The sequence below is a fragment of the Salmo salar genome, chromosome 03, assembly GCF_965601325.2.
Source record: "Salmo salar chromosome 03, fSalSal1, whole genome shotgun sequence".
Taxonomy (NCBI): domain Eukaryota; kingdom Metazoa; phylum Chordata; class Actinopteri; order Salmoniformes; family Salmonidae; genus Salmo; species Salmo salar.
Genome location: NC_138293.1, coordinates 67,451,458 through 67,476,069, shown reverse-complemented (window position 1 = coordinate 67,476,069; position 24,612 = coordinate 67,451,458). Strand labels below are relative to the sequence as shown.

The 24,612-nt window shown below is 41.2% G+C and overlaps 1 protein-coding gene across 1 annotated transcript; it reads right to left on the bottom strand.

Moving 5' to 3' along the window:
* Window positions 1-345: 345 nt before the first annotated feature.
* Window positions 346-24,038, bottom strand: LOC106601265 (carbonic anhydrase-related protein 10). The gene is made up of 9 exons (XM_014193344.3): window positions 23,599-24,038; window positions 21,396-21,470; window positions 14,759-14,904; window positions 6,139-6,324; window positions 5,295-5,390; window positions 5,082-5,154; window positions 2,676-2,830; window positions 2,359-2,533; window positions 346-1,240 (listed from the first exon to the last, which is right to left on the bottom strand). Exons 1-9 carry the CDS (start codon window positions 23,654-23,656, stop codon window positions 1,218-1,220), a joined length of 987 nt encoding a protein of 328 aa, XP_014048819.1. The 5' UTR covers window positions 23,657-24,038; the 3' UTR covers window positions 346-1,217.
* Between the last annotated feature and the right edge of the window lie 574 nt (window positions 24,039-24,612).

Sequence of the window (24,612 nt, the reverse complement as noted above, 5' to 3'; positions counted from 1 at the left end):
TATTTCTCTTGTGTTTTTATCTTCTTGTTTTACTCTGCATCGGTGGGAAAGAGCTTGTTAGTAAGCATATCACTCTAGACCTGTTGTTGTATTTGACGCATGTGACAAATACAATTGTATTTGTTTCGTTGCCACAAAACGAGGAGATTTACCCTATTTAATGAGAAATACAATGCTCAGGAGAGAGCGCACACACACACACACACATACAGTCATGTACACATGCGCGCACACACACACACAAACCCACATTGCCTGTAACGCCATACACAGCTCTGAATTGAAAATGAGGATAAATAATTGATAAGGAATGCCTTGTGACTGCTTAAAGAATTTGCAGACAAATCACGTCCCATGCTCTATTCAGTGCTAGACAATATACAATTCTTAAACAGCATATACTATATAGGCCTTATGTAAAGTGTTATTTTATCTTAGATAATTCTCTGAAACAATTGGGCTGCTATCATTGAAATAAACAGAGTGAATGAAATTGTAAACAATTAAACAGAAAAGGCAAATGGCCCAAAATGGCTAGAAAAGTTTAGCAAATACAGTATAAAATACTGGATCTCCCAAGTCTATGGCAAGGAGTGTTTCCTGACTATGTGGCCTGAACAGGAAAATCTCTTGCCCTGGTTTTTTACTGGGGCCCAGAATTTTTCCTGGTTAGGTCACATGGTCAGGAAATGTTTCTGCATTTGTGACATTTATTCAGTACACCTTTTGCTTGTGACATGGTTATGTAGAAGCTTTCATCACCGGAAGAGCACCCATCAAATTCAGATTCTTAGCTTGTTGTTAGATCTGATGGAATGCTATTGGTATCAAAACACATTATGGTTGTATTTGTGATTACATTTAGCTAATTTCAAGAAGTGTTGGTCCTTTGGGATCTTTGGGTACTCAAGTGAATCTGATGATGATGTCATAAAAGAGGTCCTCATTGTCTCCACTGCAGAGGTCAGTAAATGGCGGAGCCTGTTGAATTTCCTTACAGCCCATTTCCATAAGCTCTGTAGAATAATTACATTTGTGCAGCCTTAAAAGTTACACTTTTCAATCTTTCCTTGTCTTACTTTGCAATCTCAAACATATTCAAAAAACAGCCTCTCTGCTGATAATGTAGTATTTCCACATTCAAATAAAGTCTTGAGAATCAGGATCCCATATTTAGTTTTTATCTTGTTGTATTGTACAGCATGTTCATCTTTTTCCTATTTCAGAAGCCACTGGTTTACTGGAAAGAGAACAAAGAGATGTGGAGGTTAGCATGAACTGCTTGAACTGGAAACACAAAGGCAATGCTTGAGACATAGAACCTACAAAGAACCTGTTCATTTTGAGGGACAAGGCATTTCTCTATAGACATCTCAGAACTATAGAAGACAGAAAACATACACTCAGTAGGCAGTTTATTAGGTACACCCATCTAGTACTGGGTCGGACCCCCCTTTGCCTCCAGAACAGCCTGAATTCCCCAAGGCATGGAAACGTCTCTCAATTGGTATCAAGGGACCTAATGTGTGCCAGGAAAACCTTCCCCACACCATACACCACCGCCACTAACCTGTGCCGTTGACACCAGGCAGGATGGGGCCATGGATTCATGCTGCTTTCACCAAATCCTGATTCTGCCATCAGCATGACACAACAGGAACCAGGATTCGAAGGACCAGGTGATGTTTTTCCACTCCTCAATTGTCCAGTGTTGGTGATTGCATGGCCACTAGAGCTGCTTCTTATTGTTTTTAGCTGATCGGAATGGAACCTGGTGTGGTCGTCTGCTGCAATGCCTTTCTGCACACGACTGTTGTACTGCAACATTATTTACTTATTTGTGGCCAGCCTGTTAGCGTGCACGATTCTTGCCATTATCCTTCGACCTCTCTCATCAACAAGCTATTTTCGCCCACAGGACTGCCGCTGACTGGATGTTTTTTGTGTGTTGCACCATTCTCGGTAAACCCTAGACACTGTCGTGTATGAAAAGCCCAGGAGGCCGGATGTTTCTGAGATACTGGAACCGGCGGACCTGGCACAGACGATCATACCACGCTCAGTCGTTTAGGTCACTGGTTTTGCCCATTCTAACGTTCAATCGAACATTAACTGAATGCCACGGTCTGTAGGAGTTTTTTTCGTGAATGTGGTAGTGTACCTAATAAACTGGTCACTGAGTGTATATTGAATTTCTAAAAACACAAACCGGTTTCAGAATACAGTATGTGCAGTTTATATTACTATGACAAACTTCTTTCTCACAGTCTGTTTTTACCAATACCTGAATTTTACCGGAAAGTTTCAAGTAACCGTGTTGATTGAATAAAGATCCTAAACACATGCGTTCAGACACACCTCGATACTGGGGCCTCAGGGCACGGTTGTTGGGGCAGTCCCGGCCCTGCTTGCTGAAGTTGATGTTGGTGCGGATACAGCGCTGTAGGAGAGGCTGGGCGGGCCGCGTGTTGTCACTCATACTGAGGAATATCTTATATGGCTCATTCTGACTTAGCAGTCGCAGAGAATGCATCTAAAGAGACGGAGTGAGAGAAAGTTGGACAGATAAGGTTTATGGTAAAGAATCTACAGTCTCAAATACGGCCAATTATTAAGTAACTTCTGTCACACATGAGTTAATGTTATTATTGAGTCTATGATCGAGGGTGAGTTACCTGCATCTGTGTGACGTACACAGGTTTGTTCATGAGGATCCAGGTGGCTGTCTCGAAGCAGGGCGGGATAGTCATGGAGCCCTCGTATGTTATAAAACGTGTAGTGTCTGGATATAGATCTGCTATGTTGAGCCCCATGAGTAAGAATGCGTCATCTGGAGGTGGACCAAAACAGAGGTAATCCGATTCATACTGTACCATCCTCAACACTTTATACACTGTATTACAGAATAATAATAAACACATTTAATTTGTATAGCGCTTTTCATTACAGTGTTATCTCAAAGCTCTACACAGGCAAAAAATAATGATAATAAAATAAATACTACAATAAAAACAAATCAAGGCAGGATATAGCAATAGTAGGCTAGTTGCTAAAAGGACTTTCCAGATTAGGACTATAAGAAAGACAGTCTGTAGAAATGTGTTTAAAGACCCGTTTTAAAAGCTCTGATTGATGGAGCAGCTCTCAAATGGTCAGGGAGAGCATTCCATAGGCGAGGGGCAAAGGAGCAGAAGGCTCAGTCCCCCATAGTACGGAGACGTGTGTCTTGGGGTTCTGAAGCAGTGTTGAGTTGCTGGAGTGGAGAGTGCGAGGTGGCTCATTGATATAAATTATATTGTTGATGTAGGTGGGACTCAATCCATTCAAGGCTTTAAACACTAGGAGGAGGATTTTAAAGTCAATCTTATAGTTGACCAGTACCCAGTGGAGTTCAGCAAGGATGGGGGTGATGTGGGCTGACTTCTTGGTCCTGGCAGGACTCTTCTGGAGAAGTTGTTGCCTCTGAAGTGATTTGGTTTAAAGGCCCCCGAACAGAGCATTGCCATAGTCGATCTGGGAGAAGATGAAGGCGTGGACGAGTTTCTCTGCATCTGGCTGGGAGAGCGATGGTTTGAGCCAGGCAATGTTTCTTAGATAGAAAAATTATGTTTTGCAGATATGTTTTATATGGGCATCAAAGGACAGAGAAGGATCAAACTTAACTTCCAGGTTAGAGATGACAGAGGACAGATGGATGACTTGACCGTCACTAGTCGGGCAGATGTTTCCAGCACTAGTGACCTGCTTGTGTGTCCCAATAAGCATAGCCTCAGTCTTTCTGCTGTTCAGCCGGAGGATGTTCTCTTTCATCCATGCCCTGATGTCATCTAGGCAGCTGCCAAGTTTTGCTAGGGCTGAGATGGTGTCCGGATTGATGTAAATATATACTTGGGTATCGTCAGTGCAGCAGTGGAAGTTGATGTTATAGACTCTGAGGATTTGGCTGAGAGGGAGCATGTAGATTAGGAACAGAATAGGATGCAAAACGGACCCCTGTGGGACGCCACATGTGACTGTAGACTCCACCGATCTGGACTCTCCAATCGGGATGTATTGCTTCCTATTGGAGAGGTAAGAGGAGAACCAGTTCAGAGCAGTTCCAGAGATTGAAGTGTGCTCTCTGTGATGCCGCAGGAGGACCACAACATGGTCAGCAGTGTCAAAAGAGCACCGAGATCTAAGAGAAGTGGGAGGCTAGGTGAACCAGATTCTGCAGCCATCAGTAGATCATTGGTAACTTTTACCATAGCTGTTTCGGTGCTGTGCAAGGACTGGAAACCTCACTGGAAAAATTTGTTCAGCTATTTGGAACACAGATGGAATTGAAGCTGGTGTGCAATCACTTTTTCCAGTACTTTTGATAGGAAGAGGTTGGAGATGGGCCTGTAGTTGGATAAGAGGTCAAGGTGGGGTTTCTTCAGTAAGGGGGTGACTGCATCTGTTTTGACGAATGATAGTACCTCCCCGGTCAGCAGGGACTTGTAATACAGTATAACATCCAATTATTATAGTAATGCGATACAAATAAAAGGATGATTAGTGATTTATTTAATGTAATTCGTTTAATTTAATTAAATGAATGAAAAAGGAATGACAATTAAATTAACCAGACTTAATGAAGAGCATAAAACTGAGAGAAAAGAGAGTTTGGGTAGAGGCTGTTAATACTAACTATAGCAATGTTACATAATTGTTGTCTTTAAAGGAATGCCAATTTTCGATCAGCTTAGAACATTTTGAAAGTGCCACCGAGTTATTTCTGTCGTTTAGAAACAGGAGATGACTCAAACATCTCTCAGGGTTGGGGGTAGTTTCTATTGTTACACATCTTCTCTATTGAACCAGGAGGATCACATTGGTAATGTAGCTGATTCATTCAGAAGTTGGAATGAATTTCACTCAATCTCTGATTAAGTCAATCTCTGGCAACCTTCCAATTAGCCAAATTAATTCAGTTGCTAGATATTCTTTTTTATGACGGATTCAGAAATGGAACTGACTACTATTCTATCTGTGACTACTGTAGATTTGACAATGTGTGTGCATAAACCCACACATCTTAAATGCCTGAGGGTGCTTACGTTTGTATGTTATTCTCGTGATGGTGTCTCTGTTCAGCATGCGATTCAGGAATACATTTGGAGACTCGGATATCTGAGAGGGAAGAGATTTAAAAGAACATGAAATATTCAGCATCCGCAGCACAGTCCCATAGGATTCTGAATATAAAGACCACTGTCACTACAATAGGACACCACAGAGAAGGAGATTGTCTGCATCAAGCACAAACTGACCTTTATGAATATGGACACAATTGCTACACCATTGGGGCTCTTGGCTGCCTCACTGTAGTTGGCATAGAGTTCCTGGTTGTAGTGTATAAGTTGCACCTGTAAGTGAGGCGAGATAAAGACAAAACAAACAGTGAGTCCTTCATTTGCTGGTGTTAGACCATGTGAGATAGAAATGTGAATTTCTCTTGCACATGAAAGCATTATGTCAGATTAAACTAATTTTACCCATCCAACCCACACTCGAAGACAAACTCAAGAAATTCAGGAATATTTTACTTTGACACTTATCTGCTCAGTAGAGTTCCAATTTAGAACAGCATTCAGCTCTAATTATCTGGGCAGCCACTTACTTTTGACAACATATCTTCCTCACTTAAAAATGGTGATTAAGGACTGGAAAGTGTTTGCCAATTCTCATTTAAATCGTAACAGACAAACTCAGTTTGGCACCTGATCAGTTTACTGTTTTTCCTTTCTTGTCATAATAATATCGCCCTCCTCCACTGAAAAAGCCCGCTCCCACAAAAAACCCACTGCCATTTGTCGATCCAGCCTTTGCTGTTGCTCTTCTACCCCACCCTTCAAAGGTCCTGTACATGTGATTAGTGGACTGAGTGATAGAGGTAGTTCAGCATATTTTATAATTGTCCATTGTTTGAGGAAATCTTCCACACAAACAAGCCTCAGTAGAGCTGTGTAAAGCAGTGAAGCCTTAACTGTAATGCAAGTTTGATTGAATTGAGCTCTTAGTCTAATGAAAGCAACTTGCAGTGGATTGGATTGTTTATAGACACAACAAAGATAAAGATAATCCCTCTCGACTCATTGGCTCATTCCCTCTCACCTCTGCAGGGAAGGACTGTCCATTGAGCAGGTGCTCCGAGCCCTGGCCGTCCTCGCTACCGAAGTGCAGGCGGATCTCCTCCAGCCGGTGACTGTAACCCAGAGGCCCACCGGAGATGTTCACCAGGTGAGCCTTGTCTGGCCGCAGCGAAACGTGGCGCCCCGTGTTGTACATGGTGCCTCCCATCTGCACAGAGAGGAGTCAAGTGAGGTGTGGTGGATGTGTGGTAAAAGAGAAGGGGCGCAAGTTTCTCACCTGAGAGACCTCTACAGAAGAGGAAATGGAGATAACTCATGTTAATACACTGAACTAAAATATTAACGCAACATGCAACAATTTCTAAGATTTTACTGAGTTACAGTTCATATAAGGAAAATCAGTCAATTTAAATTAATTAGGCCCTAATCTATGGATTTTACATGACTGCATATACAGGTATGCATCTATTGGTCACAGATACCTTAAAAATAGGTAGGGTTGTGGATGAGAAAACCAGTCAGTATCTGGTGTGACCACCATTTGCCTCATGAAGCGCGAAACATCTCCTTCGCATAGAGTTGATCAGGCTGTTGATTGTGGCATGTGAAATGTTGTCCGACTCCTCTTCAATGACTGTGTGAAGTTGCTGGATATTGGCGGGAACTGGAACACGCTGTCGTACACGTCAATCCAGAGCATCCCAAACATGCTCAATGGGTGATATGTCTTGTGAGTATGCAGGCCATGGAAGAACTGGGACATTTTCAGTTTCCAGGAATTGTGTACAGATCCTTGCAACATGGGGCTGTGCGTTATCATGCTGAAACATGAGGTGATGGCGGCGGATGAACGGTCTCACCACAGTATCTCTGTGCATTAAAATTGCCATTGATAAAATGCAATTATGTTCGTAGCTTATGCCTGCCCATACCATCACCCCACCACCACCATGGGGCACTCTGTTCACAACATTGACATCGCAAACCGCTCGCCCACAGGATGCCATACACACAGTCTGCCATCTGCCCGAAACAGTTGAAACCGGGATTAATCCGTGAAGAGCACACTTCTCCAGTGTGCCAGTGGCCATCAAAGGTGAGCATTTGACTACTGAAGTCTGTTACAACGCCGAACTGCAGTCAGGTCAAGACCCTGGTGAGGATGACAAGCATGCAGATGAGCTTCCCCGAGACGGTTTCTGGTCTTTTATTTTCCCCAGCACAAGGTACACCTGTGTAATGATCATGCTGTTTTATCAGCTTCTTGATATGCCACACCTGTCAGGTGGATGGATTATCTTGGCAAAGGATAAATGCTCAGTAACAGGGATGTAAACAAAATTATTTTATTTCAGCTCATGAAACATGGGACCAACACCTTACATGTTGCGTTTATATTTTTGTTCAGTGTAATTCTTTATCATTTCCATTATGGGTAGAAAAAGAAAAAAAACTCACGCTCCAATTGCACTTTCCCATTACTGCAATGTAAAATTATAATATTCCTCAGGCTCATAATCACAGAATAATCATTTGGGATTGGCTGTAGGCCTGCAGTAAATGAGGTTTTTAAAAGGTGGATTAAAATAAAAAAATGAGAAAATCATCTTCCAAATCTCATCTCATTAAGGAAGCAGGTGAAATTAATAATAAACTGAGAAACCAACTCTCACGTTGTTTGAAGTGACACATCGAAATGCCCAACAGGTAAAGGAAGACCTACAAAGCTTTGTTCCATTCTTTCATAAAAAACTAGGATAACATCAAGATTTATAATGAAATGAGAGGGAGGTAAGGAGAAAAAGTGAAGGGAGGGAGTTCAGTGTTATGCCTGTGTAGATCGTGATGGAGTCATTCATCATAGGGTGATCCACTTAGTTAATTTATTCAGACCAAAAAAGACAGAAAAATATATACAACAAATACTGCCGATGGTTAAATGAAGTAGGAAAAGCAATATATTTCACTTGACATGTTTTTTAATAGCCCTATAAACATGGGCCCTTTCTACTCCCTCTTAGTGCATAATGCAATCAAATGAGCAAAATGGTGAGAGCTGAACATTAATTCAATTCCTCAACAGTGTTATGTATTAGACCAAATCTTCCACTGACACCTATTCTAATTAGTAGGCAAAATAAGCACTCAGCAGGTACTGAGCTGGCACTGGGGCCAATACTTTGTGCATGAGAAGACGGCAATATGGGTTCGGAGTTGTAGGTTCTGTTTTGGGGATGATATAATCTCTACTGGCTAGTAAGCAAAGAAATTTGATGAGGCCCTTTGGGATGTGATAATGTAGCTGGCTTGCTTTGTCATAAAAATATGTTTTCACTAAATCCACATACTGTTCACCCACACAGCCTTCAAAATCCTTCTGATAACAGTGGTGCATTAAAATCTGATAGACAAAGATATAATAAGAACTTTAGAGTACCCACTTAACAGTGCATTTAAGGTAAAGAATGAGTACCTTGAATGAGTAAGCATGTCCACATTTGACTGGTACTATATATATATATATATATATATTTTAAAATAGTTGCAGACAGATTTTAGGTCATATTACATTTTTTTTATAGCAGCAGATGTTTAAAGTTGTTCAGTTCCTGTATTCATCTTGTGTAGCAACCGACTATACTCTAAATCAGTGCTTTTATACTGGCCGGGTATGGTCACATGGTCATTCAATCAAACCAAATCAAATCTCTTAACATAACTTCAATTTATTAAGAGTAGCATGGACAATCAATTGGATATTCTATCACGAAGTGTCTTTCAAATCCTCTCCATTCTGTGCCGTCTCATTGACACCACAGACTAGGCCTACCTAACAGACAGAAATTCTGCAGATGAACATCAATTCCATTCAGATTCACAATGATCATTGATTATGACAATGCTCTAGCTACCTTGAATGCAATGTATTTGGACGTAAAGTCATGCTAGAGGAGGAGCTGACACAATAACACTCCTGTTGAGGGATTTAGTGATTTTGCTGTCCGCTTTAAGCATTTCCAAACAGAGTATAAAAGCTGCTTACCATGAGCAAAAATCCCCCCACGCTTCATTGAGTTAAAAAGGCTTGGGACTAATTGCTGTGCTGCTTCAGTGAATTGAGTCCAAATATTGAGGGCTTACATTTTGGGGACATTTGATTATAATTTGAAATGTGTTTTGTATCAGGTTAGGTTAAACTTTTCCCCTCTGCTGTACAGTGGACTGTCCCTCAGGCTTGAGAGATAGGTTCTACAGTGCCTTCAGAAAATATTCACACCCCTTGACTTTCCAAATTTTGTTGTGTTACTAAATGGGTTTCAAATGGATTTAATTGTCCTTTTCTTTGTCAATGATCAAGACAAAATACTCTGTCAAAGCAGAAGAAAAATTCTAACATTTGTAAAAAAAGAAATCCCACAGTGTCTGGTGGAAAGCAGATTGAACCAGGTTTTCCTCTAGGATTTTGCCTGTGCTTAGATTCATTCTGTTCATTTCCTATCCTGAAAAACTCCCCAGTCCTTAAAGATTACAAGCATACCCATAATATGATGCAGCCATCACTATGCTTCAACATATGGAGAATGGTACTCAGTAATGTGTTGTATTGGATTTGCCCCAAACATAACACTTTGTATTCAGGACAAAAAATTGCTTTGCGGCATTACTTTAGTGCCTTGTTGCAAACAGGATGCATGTTTTGTAATATTTTTATTCTGTACAGGCTTTCTTCTTTTCACTCTGTCAATTAGGTTAGTATTGTGGAGTAACTACACTGTTGTGGATCCATCCTTAGTTTTCTCTTATCACAGCCATTACACTCTTTAACTGTTTTAAAGTCACCATTGGCCTCATGGTGAAATCCTTGTGCAGTTTCCTTCCTCTCCGGCAACTGAGTTAGGAAGGACGCTTGCATTTTTGTAGAGACTGGGTATATTGATACACCATCTAAAGTGTAATTAATAACTTCCGCATGCTCAAAGGGATATTCAATGTCTGCTTTTTTTAAAATGTTTTACCCATTTACCAATAGGTGCCCTTCTTTCTGAGGCATTGGAAAACCTCCCTGATCTTTGTGGTTGAATCTGTGTTTGAAATTCACTGTTCGACTGAGGGACCTTAGAGATAGAGATAATTGTATGTGTGGGGTACAGAGATGAAGTAGCCATTCAAATATAAAGTTAAACACTTATTTCCCATAGAGTGAGTCCATGCAACTTATTATGTTACTTTTTAAGCCAATTTTTACTCACAAACTTATTTAGGCTAGCCAATACAAAGGGGTTGAATACTCATTGACTCAAGATATTTCAGCGTTTCATTTTTTATTAATTTGTAAAAATGTCTAAAAGCATAATTCCACTCTGACATTATGGGGTATTGTGTGTAGGCCAGTGGCAAAAAAATCTAAATGTAAACAATTTTAAATTCAGGCTGTAACAGAACAAAATGTGGAAAAAGTCAAGGGGTGTGAATACTTTCTGAAGGCACTGTACGTGTCATACCTCACTTTTATGCAGAACACAAGACTCTCCCATTATTATATCAATGAAAGTAAATTGCAGTGACTGCCCTCAAAACAGTGAGAATGGGAGGTAGTTTGGGTTTTCCACCATGTTTTGAGAAGAGAAGTTAGACTAGCTTTGATTAGATTATTAAATCCCCCATCAGTTCTCTCTCAGTTCCCTGGAGGCCCTCTACTGTCTTTGCCTGAAAAATACACATTTTACATTTACACCATTTAGCAGATGCTCTTATCCAGAGCAATTTACAGGAGCAATTAGGGGCAAATGCCTTGCTCAAGGGCACAGCAACAGATTATTCACCTAGTCGGCTCTGGGATTCTAACCAGTGACCTTTTGGTTACTGGCCCAACACTTTTAACCGCTAGGCTACCTGCCGCCCTCTAACTGTGGCCTTTACACTCTGAAGTGAGCGCCTCTCTGTGGGGAAATTCATTCTATGCAACGAGGCACGTCTACAGGCTCTGTTTCAAAGTTGGGATTTTACTGAACTTCACACACACTCAGCATGACATCCACAATAGTAGTATAATGGAGAGAATTGTGTCTCTGGCTAAACACGAGCAGCAGAGAGAATCTCCAGTAAACACACATTGACAGAAACACTGCCTGTTCCTGGCAGTTCAATGCAGTTGGGGTGGTAAAGCAACAGAAGGCATGTTATTTGTTCCGCCAACACAGTAAGGTTACAATATGCAAAATAGAAATCCTCACAAAATCATGCACGAGAAGCGCACCCGTAGCTCCCTCTTTGGCTGGTTAACCATCCTTTTGCAACATGAAAGACAAAATATGCTAAAACATCTCCGCCAATAAAGTGTTTTCTAAATTCCCTGTTCATGGTGTCTGTTTGAATGTTGTGTGGACCTCAGACAACCCCTAAACATCTTTGTTAAAAGAGATTCTCAGTACTTTTGTATAATATATTTTTTCATTATTTTATAGTCCTAGTTAAATTCTCTCTCAATAACTTTCTTCCATGATTATTGTATTTATTATAATTGCATTTAATCCTGTTCAAGTGTTCACCATTACGATATGATATACTTTATTGTAAATTTAAATGGAAATTCATTCTGTGACGCCAGAATATAAATACACAAACACAACACAATATACTACATGCAGTACAAAAAAATGGAAAGTTAGTACACAAGTCACACATTTACATTTCCACATATTCAAAGTCTCTGCAGCCTACTGACCTGCCGTGTATTGGGCCTGCATCTGTCCTATGTCCCACTGTTCAGCATCCTGCATCTGTCCTATGTCCCACTGTTCAGCATCCTTCATCTGTCCTATGTCCCACTGTTCAACATCCTGCATCTGTCCTATGTCCCACTGTTCAGCATCCTTCATCTGTCCTATGTCCCACTGTTCAGCATCCTGTATCTGTCCTATGTCCCACTGTTCAGCAGCCCTATGGCTGATGGAATGAAACTTGCCTTGCTCCTATTCTTACTGAACAGTGAGACCCTTAATCTCTTTATGCTAACTCAATCTTGCTCACTCACAGAGCTATGGCTAATTTAGGCTCCAAATTTCCACCCTGTTAGGTTCCACCCTGGTAGGATTATGCACCTAACAGGTTGGAAAATGCACAAAAAAATAAGTGACCAATATGTTTTTCTGAAAGTCAAACTGGTAGAATACAAAATGTATGAGGTCCAAAAGGCACCGCAATGTAGGAATGAGTCACCAAAGTTCCGGAGCATGTCTTTAAGTGGTGACACTCCATGTGAAGCCTGTCAGAATGATGAATCCTCCTGTTATTTGACCCAACACTCACCTCACCCACCTTACTTCTCCTTTAGTCTCTGTCACTCCTAAGCCACTTTGTACTCCCTCCCTTCCTTGAGGATTCAAAGTCTGGGATTTGAACAGATTGAGGACATTGAAGTCCTTCAACCTTCGAAAGGAACTAAGGTAACTTTTTATCTTATCTCAAACTTGTCTCTTGGTAATAGCAGGCTGTTTTCTGGATAAACAAAAAAAATAAGGATATTCTAGCCCTGGATTACATCACATGAAATGGGTTATACTGTATAATTGCACCAATATTTTCAAAGGACCGACATTTCCGGGCTGACAGTTTTCCTCATGGGTGCTTTGCAAAATGCCAACTTGTTGCTTACTAAATGTTTTCTATGAGCAACTGTTTGTGCTTTACTAGGGTAAGTTAATGAGAAACTACGTCTTCATGAGTGAATTTGGTGACAGTGTGTGCGAGTGAGTATGGCTTTGTGGACATCATGGGAGCAAGTGAGATAGGAAATGACTAATGTCCTGCTATTGACTGTCGCAGCATCCAAATGATTACTAAATGTCAACACGTTGAAGTCAATTCAAAGATGCTATGAACAGAACCATTTATCAAGCAAAGGCTTATCACCACAGTTTCATGTTGTCTTTTTTCATGACAAAGATTGCCACACTAAATCACTTCTTAGGATTAATTGTCTGTATCAAGTATCTAAAATGCAAATTGCTATTCAGTCGCTGCCTGAGCATACAAGTTGAAAATATTTCCCTAATATTCAAGTGAAGTGAGCAAATACACTTCCGTAAAAGTGCTGTTTTTGGAGTGCAGCAACTGCATCTTATCATTTGATCTTTGACCATAACAAGTCTATTTCACACTTTCTCTAACAGTTAAATGTCTTTACAAAACAGGTTCCTCAGAATCTCAGCATCCCCTTCACCTGAGCATCAATCTCCATCTGAAGTTTTCTGTGGTAAAGTAAGACTCCTCCACAAGGTCTAACATCCCAAGTGCTTAATAACAAGATGGAAATTCATTTACACAACCACCTTTTTCAAGCAACCACCTTTCATCAAGCTATAAATCAAAGCTCAATGTTAATCAGGAATAACATGTATTCTACTTGTGTGTGAGCTGAGTTTGTTTGTATGTAGTGTGTAAATGGCACATGACAATATTTAAAACTAAAATAGTGTATACATCTCAATAAATAGCTGCAGGAAAAGAGGCAATTAACTGGGAGAGTAAACATGTCCATCTGTTGATGGACATGTATCTGGGAGTATCGAGTAGACGAGCTGTGGCGAATGTAAAAACATCCTGGCTAACTTCATTTATCCCCTCTCCCACAGTCCTCCCACAGACACACGCCAGCACAGATGGCCCAGCTCTCTGCGCTCTCGCTCAGCAGATGCACACTAGCATTAATCATAAAACAAGACTTACAAAGAGAATTTAACCCTCTCTTCCATGTACTGCTCTTTGCCAATCCTTCCTGACTCCTTGTGGTAACAAAATGAGCGTACTATTCATGGGAACCAAATGCTGGGGGAGGGGGTGGACTATCTTAATCAAAGGTTTTTGTCCTCTGAAAAATGGCCACCACATACCTTACAGTAAGTCAATTTTCATTCTTACACAACACCGCTAAGAACCAAAAGATACATCAATAAAATGTAATTGCATCAAATAGGCTCGGTAATAGTTAAATTGTCCACATTTGAACTACAGTACTGAGTGTAATTCTGTTGTCGTTCTCATTTTACATGATTAGTGATTTCCCCTATTCCCTAGTGGACCTTAAGCCCTGTGGTGAACGATGGTCATGCCCCCTTGTCCCCAGCTTGCAGCTTGAGCTTGGGGCATCCTGCCAACACCCTTTGATAATGTTAGTGAAATCCTACAATAAATACTATCTGCTATATGGGTCATTTGATGGGATCGGGATGGGAGAGATTCAGATGGCAACTGTGAAAGCAGAGCATGATGTACAACTAAAGGAGAGCCATGGGGCCAGATAGCAGGGGTGTTGCTAGTGGCATTTAGAAAATTCACCCTGTCAGTGTAGTCGAAAGAATTCTGAGAGAAGATTTTAAAATTTGATGTTACTTCATACTATAAATCTACAAACGCTTATTCTGTAAACAGAATTTTTCTCACCTACACCTCGTTTTGATGATGGCTGAGCATACTAGTCCTTATTACGCATTGAAAATATAATATGAACACACACAACTGGAATCCAATAATAGCCTCCAGATGATCAACGTCTCCTGAAGTTTAAGTCCTGATGCCCTTCAGATCTACAAGCTCAAGAGTCATCTGGGAGTTCAAGATCAGGCTTTCCACAATCTCCTTACCTTGCTGCGTCCACCTGTGTTGAGACGTAGAGGGGTGAGGAAGGGGTCAAAGATCATGTGACTGGTCTCGACGTTGACCGGCGACTGCCTCTTTCCCATGGCACACAGGTTCCAGGCGGAATTCACTAGCCCCCAGAAGGATGGTACTGTGGACAACAAGCACAGTTCAATTTCCTTTATCATGTCTAATATCACGTTGATGTGTGAGATGAGTAAGTTCTTAAACAGCGCTTGGACTATAAAGACTTTGACAGGAACCACTGAGGAGGAAACACGGAGTAAGGAAATGAAGTAAAGATATCCCTTTAAAGTCCTTGCCTTACTGTAACCAAAACAGCAGCAGGTAGAGTATGGAGTATGCCATCAGCACAACATTCCATATTATGATTGTACAGTACTAGGAAGAGCCATTTTGAGAGAAGGGCACGTGAGTAATGCCAAAGTTGATTATGTATGTATGTATGTAGATCCTACTAGGGATTTAGATAGAATCCCTCTATATCAGAATCAGTTTAAATGCTTCCAGAATCTGATTTAAGATCAGCTGAAATAATCTTAGTTATCCGTCCCTCGTTACTTGCACATGACAGAAGGGACTGGGGAGAACCCCTCCTCTCCTCTTAGTGTGGCTCAGAGCCTGGCAGTGGCACAGGAGCAGGGCAGCTGTGACAGATGTGGCAGGCCTCAAGAGTGCCATCACTACCCCTTTCTGACACGTGTGACATCACCCAGCCGTGATTACATCACGTGGGCCGGCTTGAGTGGAGAGGGCCGCCCAGCTGTGAAACAGATGAGGGTTCAGGACTATTACGTTCTCTCCCTTAGCATAGGGATTAGAGGCTGATACTCATCTGAATTGCCGGACAGAGACTCCTGGGACAACTAGTACTTTTTCATTGCTCTTAATTCATGGGCAAGGGGCATGCCTTGATGGGCAAAGCCCAATGGTGGTTAAGGACTATCAGATCAGTGCCACAACCCCTTATAGATGTTTCTACAATAAGAGGAAATCATGACTAGGAGTCAATTTCAGAATTAAGAATCAGCTAGTGAATCTGCTAAGTAGCTAAATCTCAAAGTAATCTGAATAAAGATTCAACTAGCAAATAAGCAATGGATTAGTCACCCTAAGATGATCAGTGACCTATATTACATGCTGATCTTGGCCAAACTACTCTTAATACATAATAATGAAATACAGTAGATGAGGATCTGGAATGATGTTGGAATCTCTGAATGTCAACAAAGCTCATGTTGCATATCTTCCTGCTTTCTGAGCCACCACATTGTTTACCAGTTGTAGCTGCACGTGTAGTGGGTTCAATATAGTGTTTACCAAAAAAAAACACAATGTTTAGTAAAATGATCACAAAATGAAGCCTAGGCATTTTTAACTATAATATCATTGTTTTAACGAACTGATCCAGGGAAAAATGTACACTGTTGTTGATAGTTTCGAAGGCAGTATTTTGGCAACAATTATTACTTTTGTCAAAAAATTAGGTAATGTGACATACAGTATATGAAAGCCTTTGTGTCCTAAAACAATGATGTAACTGTGTTGTAATCCCACTCAGTGACATTTGGTAAGCACAACAGTCGCAGGAAAGAGAGCATATGTCCTACTGAGAACCATGCTCAAAGGAAAAAAAAGATAGATTGCCATGCGTTGAGTGTAATGCTAACTGTTGTATTAACTTTAACCACTTTAATTGATTGTTGATTTGGTGGAGCAAGAGTGATAAAAACATCGAAATAAATGACGAGGCATTCATTGTTAAGGATGCTTCATAGGGCAGATTCAAACCAACGTTATTGTTTTGGCAGCGAAAGGTGCTTAGAGATGCACCTGGACATTACTGAGGCTGAGCAGGAAAGACAACAATTTCCATTAGAAAACTCAGCTAGAAAAGTATAAGTATGTCTAAACCCTCACGTGTGAACTCACCCCCTTTACCCATGCTGTATAGTGATCATGATCTCTATTCCAGTACAGGTATATTATTGGATCAGGTAGCAGGTGCATGCAGCAGGTGCAATGCAGTATGTCCCAGCCAAGAGCTGAAAACCAGACCCTACAGTACAACTACCTCTAGGGAGACTTCACAACACGTGTTGGGATATGCAGCTAATTGAAGTCTAGAGGTTTTTTCCAGAGCAAAATAGTCAGGATATAAACATAACGTTACAGAGAACAAACTAAAATGAGAACATAAATGTCAATGGGTCTGGAGAGACCACTAGGACTGAGGACCGGCCAATTCACAGCAATCACAATTCACTCTGATTTTATATCAAAATGACCAGGGAAATCCTCCCCTCAGATCGTAGGGATTACATTTCCAATTTTAGAAGCAGCATAAACAAAGAAGACAAAATTGGGACAGGTTGCCGTCTATTGAACCTGCTGGACTGTGCAGAGACACTCCTGACTCCAGGGTAATGCCTTCCTCAGGTCCTGTAGATATAATTAGAGTGGAGGAATAGCTGATGATCCATCATGCAGTTAGCATCAGAGAGCAGATGTCTTGGGACGTGAGAGAACTACAGATGGAACTACAATTAGTTCAAAAAACTGTGTTGCAACTGCAATATTGTTTCCCAAATACTAGGACACGGTAGACCTTTTCACACTCAGGCAACCGACTCATGAAAACTATAGGCTATGGAGTGTGAGACAATCAGAGAGTAATGATGAAGGGAGAATTGTTCTTCAATAAACAGTGCTTAAAAGGGTGCTGTAAGCCAAGGGGTAATTCCATGGAGCAGTTTATTTAAAAGGCAGCTGGGTGTTTGGGGTATTGGTGGGCAGGTAGTAATACCAATTCCAAAGGAGGAGCCTGACAATGTAGAACAACTAGCCAGGTTTCCATCCAGTTGGTGACAGATTTTCATGCGAATATTCTAAAATCTGCAAAAAAACAACATACACATTTTCTTACCAGAAATGTTTCCATCAAGTAACAGACTTGTTTGAGGATAAAAGGCTGTGTGTGATGATGTAATGCACATAAAAATACATTTCCATGTACTGAATAAAAAAATACAAGTTAGATGGGTTTCCATCACATTTTCTACTCTACCGATGGAAAAGGTTTAATGTAAACCTGGTTACTAGCAAGCTTCTGGTTTGACAGGATAATATTCCTAGGTCTAGACCTTCTTATCACCATAGAGGATTTAACACCATCTGCTGTAGGAGGTTATTTTGCTCAGCCCTCAAACAAATCAAATCTTACTTTGACATGGCAAGGAGGAATAAGCCACTGCTTTTCTGACCTTTCCTTTGAGAATCTTCCTTTATCACAGCTGTAAATTACTTGGCTGGCTTGCCTATAAATGATTTGGTTGTTAACAGTCTTAAATGTCAGCCATAATCTAGCACCTTCACACAATGTTTTAGCTTTGAGGACAATGTTGTAGCTAGTGTTGCTCCAATACCAAACCTATCCGCTCATCCTCCATGCCGCCATACCTGCAGGTAGAAATACAGCAGCAATATGCTAGAACATATGTATGTTCATCACATTAGTCGGTGAGTGGGAAAAGGAGGAAGAAGGGCTTAACATTATTATAGCTCTGAGTGAGAGTGAAAATGTAAAGTGTCCTGTGAATATGGCCTTTTAATACCATTAGAAGATTATTGAGAGCATAGTAATCATAATTCTATTCTAGCCTCTTCCCATTCCATTTAAATTCCCCCAGAACTCTTTGCGTGGGAGGGATTCTGTTTCTTCCTTCCGCACTTCTTTTTTGCCCATCAGTCTTTGCAAGGGCATCTGTGTATGTGTGTGTGTGAGAGAGAGAGGGAGAGAGAGAGAGAGAGAGAGAGATAGCTGGCTGTGATCACTAACTTGGTGACCTACTTTCCAAGACTGCAGCACATACAAATAATAATACAGAGTTATGCTCCTGTAAGAATATACAGAAGGAAGGTGATACCTTTGTTTCTGACAAAAGGTTCAGTTGAATTTAAATCTGTATCAAAAAGTTAATGGGCCAAGGCATAATTGCACTCTTCTTGAGCCTGTTTAGATCAATTCGATTTCCTTTCTATTTCAAAAAGTCAAGTCTTTAATTAGATGGCTACAAATGTACATTCTAGCTGTAGAGTTTCCCGTTTTCATCAAAAAGGGCTTGAGGCAAATTAATGTACAATAGCAAAAACATCCCACCAACTTGGCTTCCACCCATATGACACACAGCACATACACAGAGTCACTGTCACTTGCAGTTGACTGTGTGTGGATGTCTCTTCTCCTGTGTAAAGGTCTCTGTGGTGATAGACAGGAAGCTTCCCTGTTGCTAGGCTGAGAGGCTGAAAGGGCTCACCCCCTGAGTCCACACACTGATACACTAGCAGCAGACATAAAGTAAAAGGTCAGGGAGCATCCCACAACCTTCTACAAAAGACTTCCAAATGCCTCTTTGTCACCTGCTGTGCTTATCTGTCACAGCTAATAAATAGGCCTTTCTCCTAAGGTAATCCAATGACAGAGTTACACATGGAGCAGTTGAGAACAGCGCTGGCCCTCGAGGCAGCAGTTTCTGCTGGTGTCACATATCCTTATAGGAGCCCATTGGCTCATCCAAATTTTCACCATTCCTTGAGGCCCACATTGACAATTGGGGTGGGATGATACCAGTATCGCGGTACTCGTTAGTATTGTGGCAAAGGAAACAAAACACAAAGCGGATTTAACTTCTTTAGGAAAACAGCGCTAATGTTGGAAACAAACATCATTATGTAGTCATCCAGAGCAGAACCGGCGCCAGAATAAAGTGACCAAGGGGGCAGTGGAAATCAGTGAGGGGGCTACATTTTGGGGTGTTCTTGCATTGGAATTATATTGATTTCTGCCTATCACGCTATACCAAAATAAATAAAGTTCAAATGCAGAGACTCCGAGATCATTGAGTGCTTTTGAAGTGACAGGTTGGCGCGAAATCTGTAATCTATCTCCGCTACGCTGTATCAGTGTAAAATAGGGGCCTTCTAGCAGTCATAAGGACACATATTCAGCAGGAGGCAGGCAGGTAGAGATGCAAATTAGTTGGATTTATTTTACACAGCACTGGGGTTTCAAAGATGACTGTGATATTTATATTTATATGTAAACGAGCACTGGGTACATGATACACATTGACCAACATGGTATGTCCATTTGGTGAATGTAGATTAACAGAGCAAATAAAGGACCATCATAGCAGTTGCCCCAAGGCAGATGAACACTTTGCCCAGGCCCTAAACACTGTCCAATAACCTTTTGGCAATGCAGGGGTACAAACTTCCCCACATGGGCCTTTTTTTCTAGCAGGTAAGGGAGAATTCTCTCCTGAACGATGCACAGTGGATACTGGGGTTGTCTCCAGACTCCCCAGCAGTGACAACTTCCGTGCCACTCCCAGGAAAAAATGTGCGGTGCAGTCCTTTTCTCTCCAAGCCCAGGGAAAGGGTCAGAGTACACCCTGTCACCCTCTCCAGGCTCCGGAGAGAGCTAGGTCATCATCAATTCAGTGTCAGTCAATGTCGGGATGAAAACCTCACACACCCAATCACAGGGCAGACAATCCTGCAGAGCACCCCCCTCATAGGAAGAGCAGAGGAGCAGGAAGGAGACAATTGGGCCTCCAACAAACTGGTAAACTTGACCCCGCCCTTATAAATCAAAATCAAATATTACATGCCGAGGCGCATCACGTTATTCACATAGCCTACCACAGAGATTCACGTTATTCACATAGCCTACCACAGAGATGAGATGCATTTTTTCCCCCGCTTTTTATGGAAACTCAAAGGAGTCATATCTAACTGCCCCAGTGGCTTTCCATAGCCCCCCTACACACACAGTGGCGCGCCCTGTCCATTGTGCTGACAGCGAATATACAGATTTTTTTGCTCTTTATAAAACTAAAACTGAGGGGGGCTCAGCCCCCTTTAGCCCCCACGTGGAGCCAGGTACGATCCACAGTCACATAATGTACCTTTTAACGAATAACAGCCTCAAACAAGAAATGTCGCCAGAATTTGGGCTTATGTTGTATTACTGAAATGTTACCAGACAACACTTGCTACACAGTTATATTGGTCATTCGATCCTTCCTCATTGAAAAGGTCTGAGACCTCTATTTTATTCATTGTGCTGCCATTCTTCTTCTGTATACTTGTATGTCTGTGCTCCCCTTGATTATGGAGTAAAGAAGCACAGGGAGGGAGGAAGATGGAGAGAGGGCTGTGATAAAAATTTCATAAGACCTGCAGTCAGAACAGTAGTGAACCTGAAGCTCCTGCTGCAGAGACAGAGAGCGGAGGAAGCAGCCAGCCCATGTCAATAACACTGCCCAAGAGCAAGAAAGTTGGTAACAAGCGAACCCTCCTGGTATACAAGAAATGTTCCCTTCCCAAAACAGAGAGGAATGTTTGGTCTGGCTTTCTGTTACAAAACAACCCACTGGACAAAAACTGGTTGAATCAACATTGTTTCCATGTCATTTCAAGAAAAATAATTCAATGTGATGACATTGAATCAATGTGGAAAACTGATTGGACCATCTCTGTATTTAATAGTGGGCCATGGGACACCAAGGCTTTGAGTTCATGTGATGTCAGTGTTTGTTCAACATCTAAAATACTTACCCGGAACAAAGCTCCCTTGGACAGCATCTTTGTACGCCCACCAACCGTCATGAATCTTTGGTGAAATTAGCTGTGCTGCAGTAGGAAAAAAACAAAACCACTGTAACCATCATGTCGCTGAAAATGATCATCAACTCACTTGTTAGAACACTTAACTTTCACTTCTTTTTAAGTCTAATATTACCTTTCAAGAGACAATGAGAGAGATTAGAGATGAATTGAGGCCCTGGCTTTTGTGGTCAGCCTGACCACATTAAAGAGAGGTTTGGAATGTTCCAGTGGGTACCTCCATTTAATAGGAGGTGTTACGTTACAGTACAAATAGAATAATGGTCTGGTTAATAAGACAGAAATGAAAAGTAGGGAGATTGGTGCATTGCCAAGGGAAGTAGGGTGCACAAGCATTTCACTACACTCACAATAGCATCTACTAACCATGTGTATATGACCAATAAAATGTGATTTGATTTTGATTAGGGGTGCTGCAGTACCCTCAGCACCCCCTGAAAAATCAGAAAAAAGTATAGAAATAAAGCAACCAAAGGTTGCGTGTTCGAGTTGGGTCGGGGACAACTGTAGCATTTAAGCTAACATGTTCCCTAACCTCAACCTAATTCTACTAACCTGCAACATAAATTCTCCTAACATTTGTCCTTACCACAAATGCTAACAAAAGAACAAGCAGCCTGGAATCGGAGCAAGATGTATAGTACTTCCTTTTTTTAACCTTTATTTAAATAGGCAAGTCAGTTAAGAACAAATTCTTATTTACAATCATGGCCTACCGGGGAACAGTGGGTTAACTGCCTTGTTCAGGGGCAGAACAACAGATTTTTACCTTGTCAGCTCAGGGATTCGATCCAGCAACCTTTCAGTGACTGGCCCAACCTGCCACCCAATACGTCCTCCAAGATGCATTATACATTTCATCATCCAATTCATATGATATTGTTCGGCCGGGTAAGACATGTGATACTACACGTCCTCCAATTCATATGATATTGTTCGGCCGGGTAAGACATGTGATACTACACGTCCTCCAATTCATATGATATTGTACAACAGCTATTCCATTCATAACATATCATACTTAATGGAGGGAAACTCATTTAGATCCCAAACCCTATGAATTGCCTCGAGGCCAAGTTGTTGTGGTACAGGTGGTAGAGCCCCTGCCTCTGCACCACACAGGATCTGAGGATTGTGCCCCCTGTCAGTTTTCCTCTCTCTTACTCTCTTGCTACATTGGTGGCAGGCAGCAATGGGATCATTCCGGGGGTTTCTAGGGCACTGGTTTGCAGATGGTGCTCTGTGCGAATGGACAATTCTCGAAGGGAGAGAATACTGAAACACTGTTTATGTGAGTGTTCTACTGCCTCTATCCCAGGCCCAGGGTTTTGTGGTTCATCACTTGCCCTCTGAACTTCTGGATCTTGGGGCCAAGCCCCACGGTCAGCTGTTCTTCCCACTAAACATCATGTCAGCGGTCATGAGGGTAAGAGCATAAGATACAATTTATTGCTGTCTGGCAGATGTAAATAAGAACAGAAGTTAAACATACTTGAAAAGTTCCATCTATTGACAAATGAGTCTCTGTCATAGCTTATTTTGGGACAGAGGCCTCCTAGGATGCAGACAAGATATTCTATGTGTTTGCGATGATGTAAGATGTGGGTAATAATGATATCCATGCAACATGTAAAGCGCATCTGTATGTGGAACACGCCTAATGTTGAATCTAATCTCAGCATTACAAATTTGAGAGGCGCAAAGAGATTTTGTAAAATGTTCTCTCATTTATACCAAATTGGGGGCGGGACAAAAATCTATAATCCTAAACACAAATAGCCTATTATATAATATTATGACTAAGATAAACGAGAATGGCTAGATAATCAACGATTACAGTAATTGTGTTGCCAACTCACGCGCAAGTGGAATAAATATTTTCTTTTGTGACCTTTAAAGACTTGTCATGCTTAAACCTACTGAAACAATTATTGGTAGACAGCTGCAACACCCGTGCCCTACATTGCACGGTTTACAGTTGCAACCGTATCGCCAACAGAAGACTATTCTGTATTTCCTTATCCAAATACATTTAAATGTGTCACAATATTCTGGGGTTTGTTCAAGCCCTGAAGTTGAGCTCATCACTTAATCTCATGTATTCCATTTAATAACCGCAGGATTCCAGGCTTACCTGATGTACAGATGAAATATGCTTGAAAAATCAAAAATATTTCCCAAACGATATGCATTCTTCATTCATTCCAAGTTAATTTTGCAAAAGCTTAAATATATTAATTGTAAAGTTTGAGTTCTTAACGATGACAAACTTTGATGAGGCATTTTCCCCAAACCGTCAACTATCCAAGGTGTCACATTCAGAGTGGTGCGCGCTCTGCCAAAATGGTATGCCAAAAGAACGCGCGTCAAAAACCACGAACGCTCAAAACACGTTGTAATGTGAGCCATAAAAAATATATATTATATAATTACGACACGATGCCGTCGTTCGCTTCGCCATTGAATGTGTTTGAAGACCGAGTACGAACTGAAGCTACATGACTGGCTATCTTTGAGTGGACTCAACTTGTCACTGCGTGCCGCAGACCATCACCATGGGCAGACTGGTCTCGTGGACTAGACGTAGCATAGTAAACGTAAGTAAGGGACACTCAAATTAGTATAATACTTTATGTTTGGTATGCTTACATAAGATAGTAGGTTACTCAAGGCAAAAATGAAAGGAAAGTGGTTGGTTGGTCGTGGTGGATGAGTGACATAACGCGAAAGTCTAGCAACTCAAAGGTTACATGGTCAAATCTTATCACAGACAGCTTTTGCATTTGAGCTAATTAGCAACTTTGCAACTACTTACTTATTTTTAGGTACTTTGCAACTACTCAGTAGCGGTGCATTGGTAATATCACTGAGGAAGCCAAGGCAGTAAAAAAGCCATATTACAACCTATGTTGTGATAATTGCGTTATTTGCTTTATAAGCTATTCGTTCATACGCCACCATGATATACAATAAGGCAGTGACAACAAAAAGACAACAGTCACACAGTGGCGAAATAAACTAAAATACATATATGTTAGTTTCCTCACAAAACCGGAGAGCAACATCTGTCTAATGAAGTCCACAAAGCATATTGCATGTAACAAGCAGTTATATGACCTGCAGCATGGTCAAGCGTCTTGATGTTTTC

Excerpts from the sequence above, each read along its gene's own strand:
- LOC106601265 (XM_014193344.3), bottom strand. The coding sequence starts at position 23,656 with ATGCATATCGTTTGGGAAATATTTTTGATTTTTCAAGCATATTTCATC. Across the intron at positions 21,471-23,598 it reads ATATTTCATCTGTACATCAG|CACAGCTAATTTCACCAAAG; the intron begins GTAAGCCTGGAA and ends TTCCTACTGCAG. Across the intron at positions 5,391-6,138 it reads GACAGTCCTTCCCTGCAGAG|GTGCAACTTATACACTACAA; the intron begins GTGAGAGGGAAT and ends CCTCACTTACAG.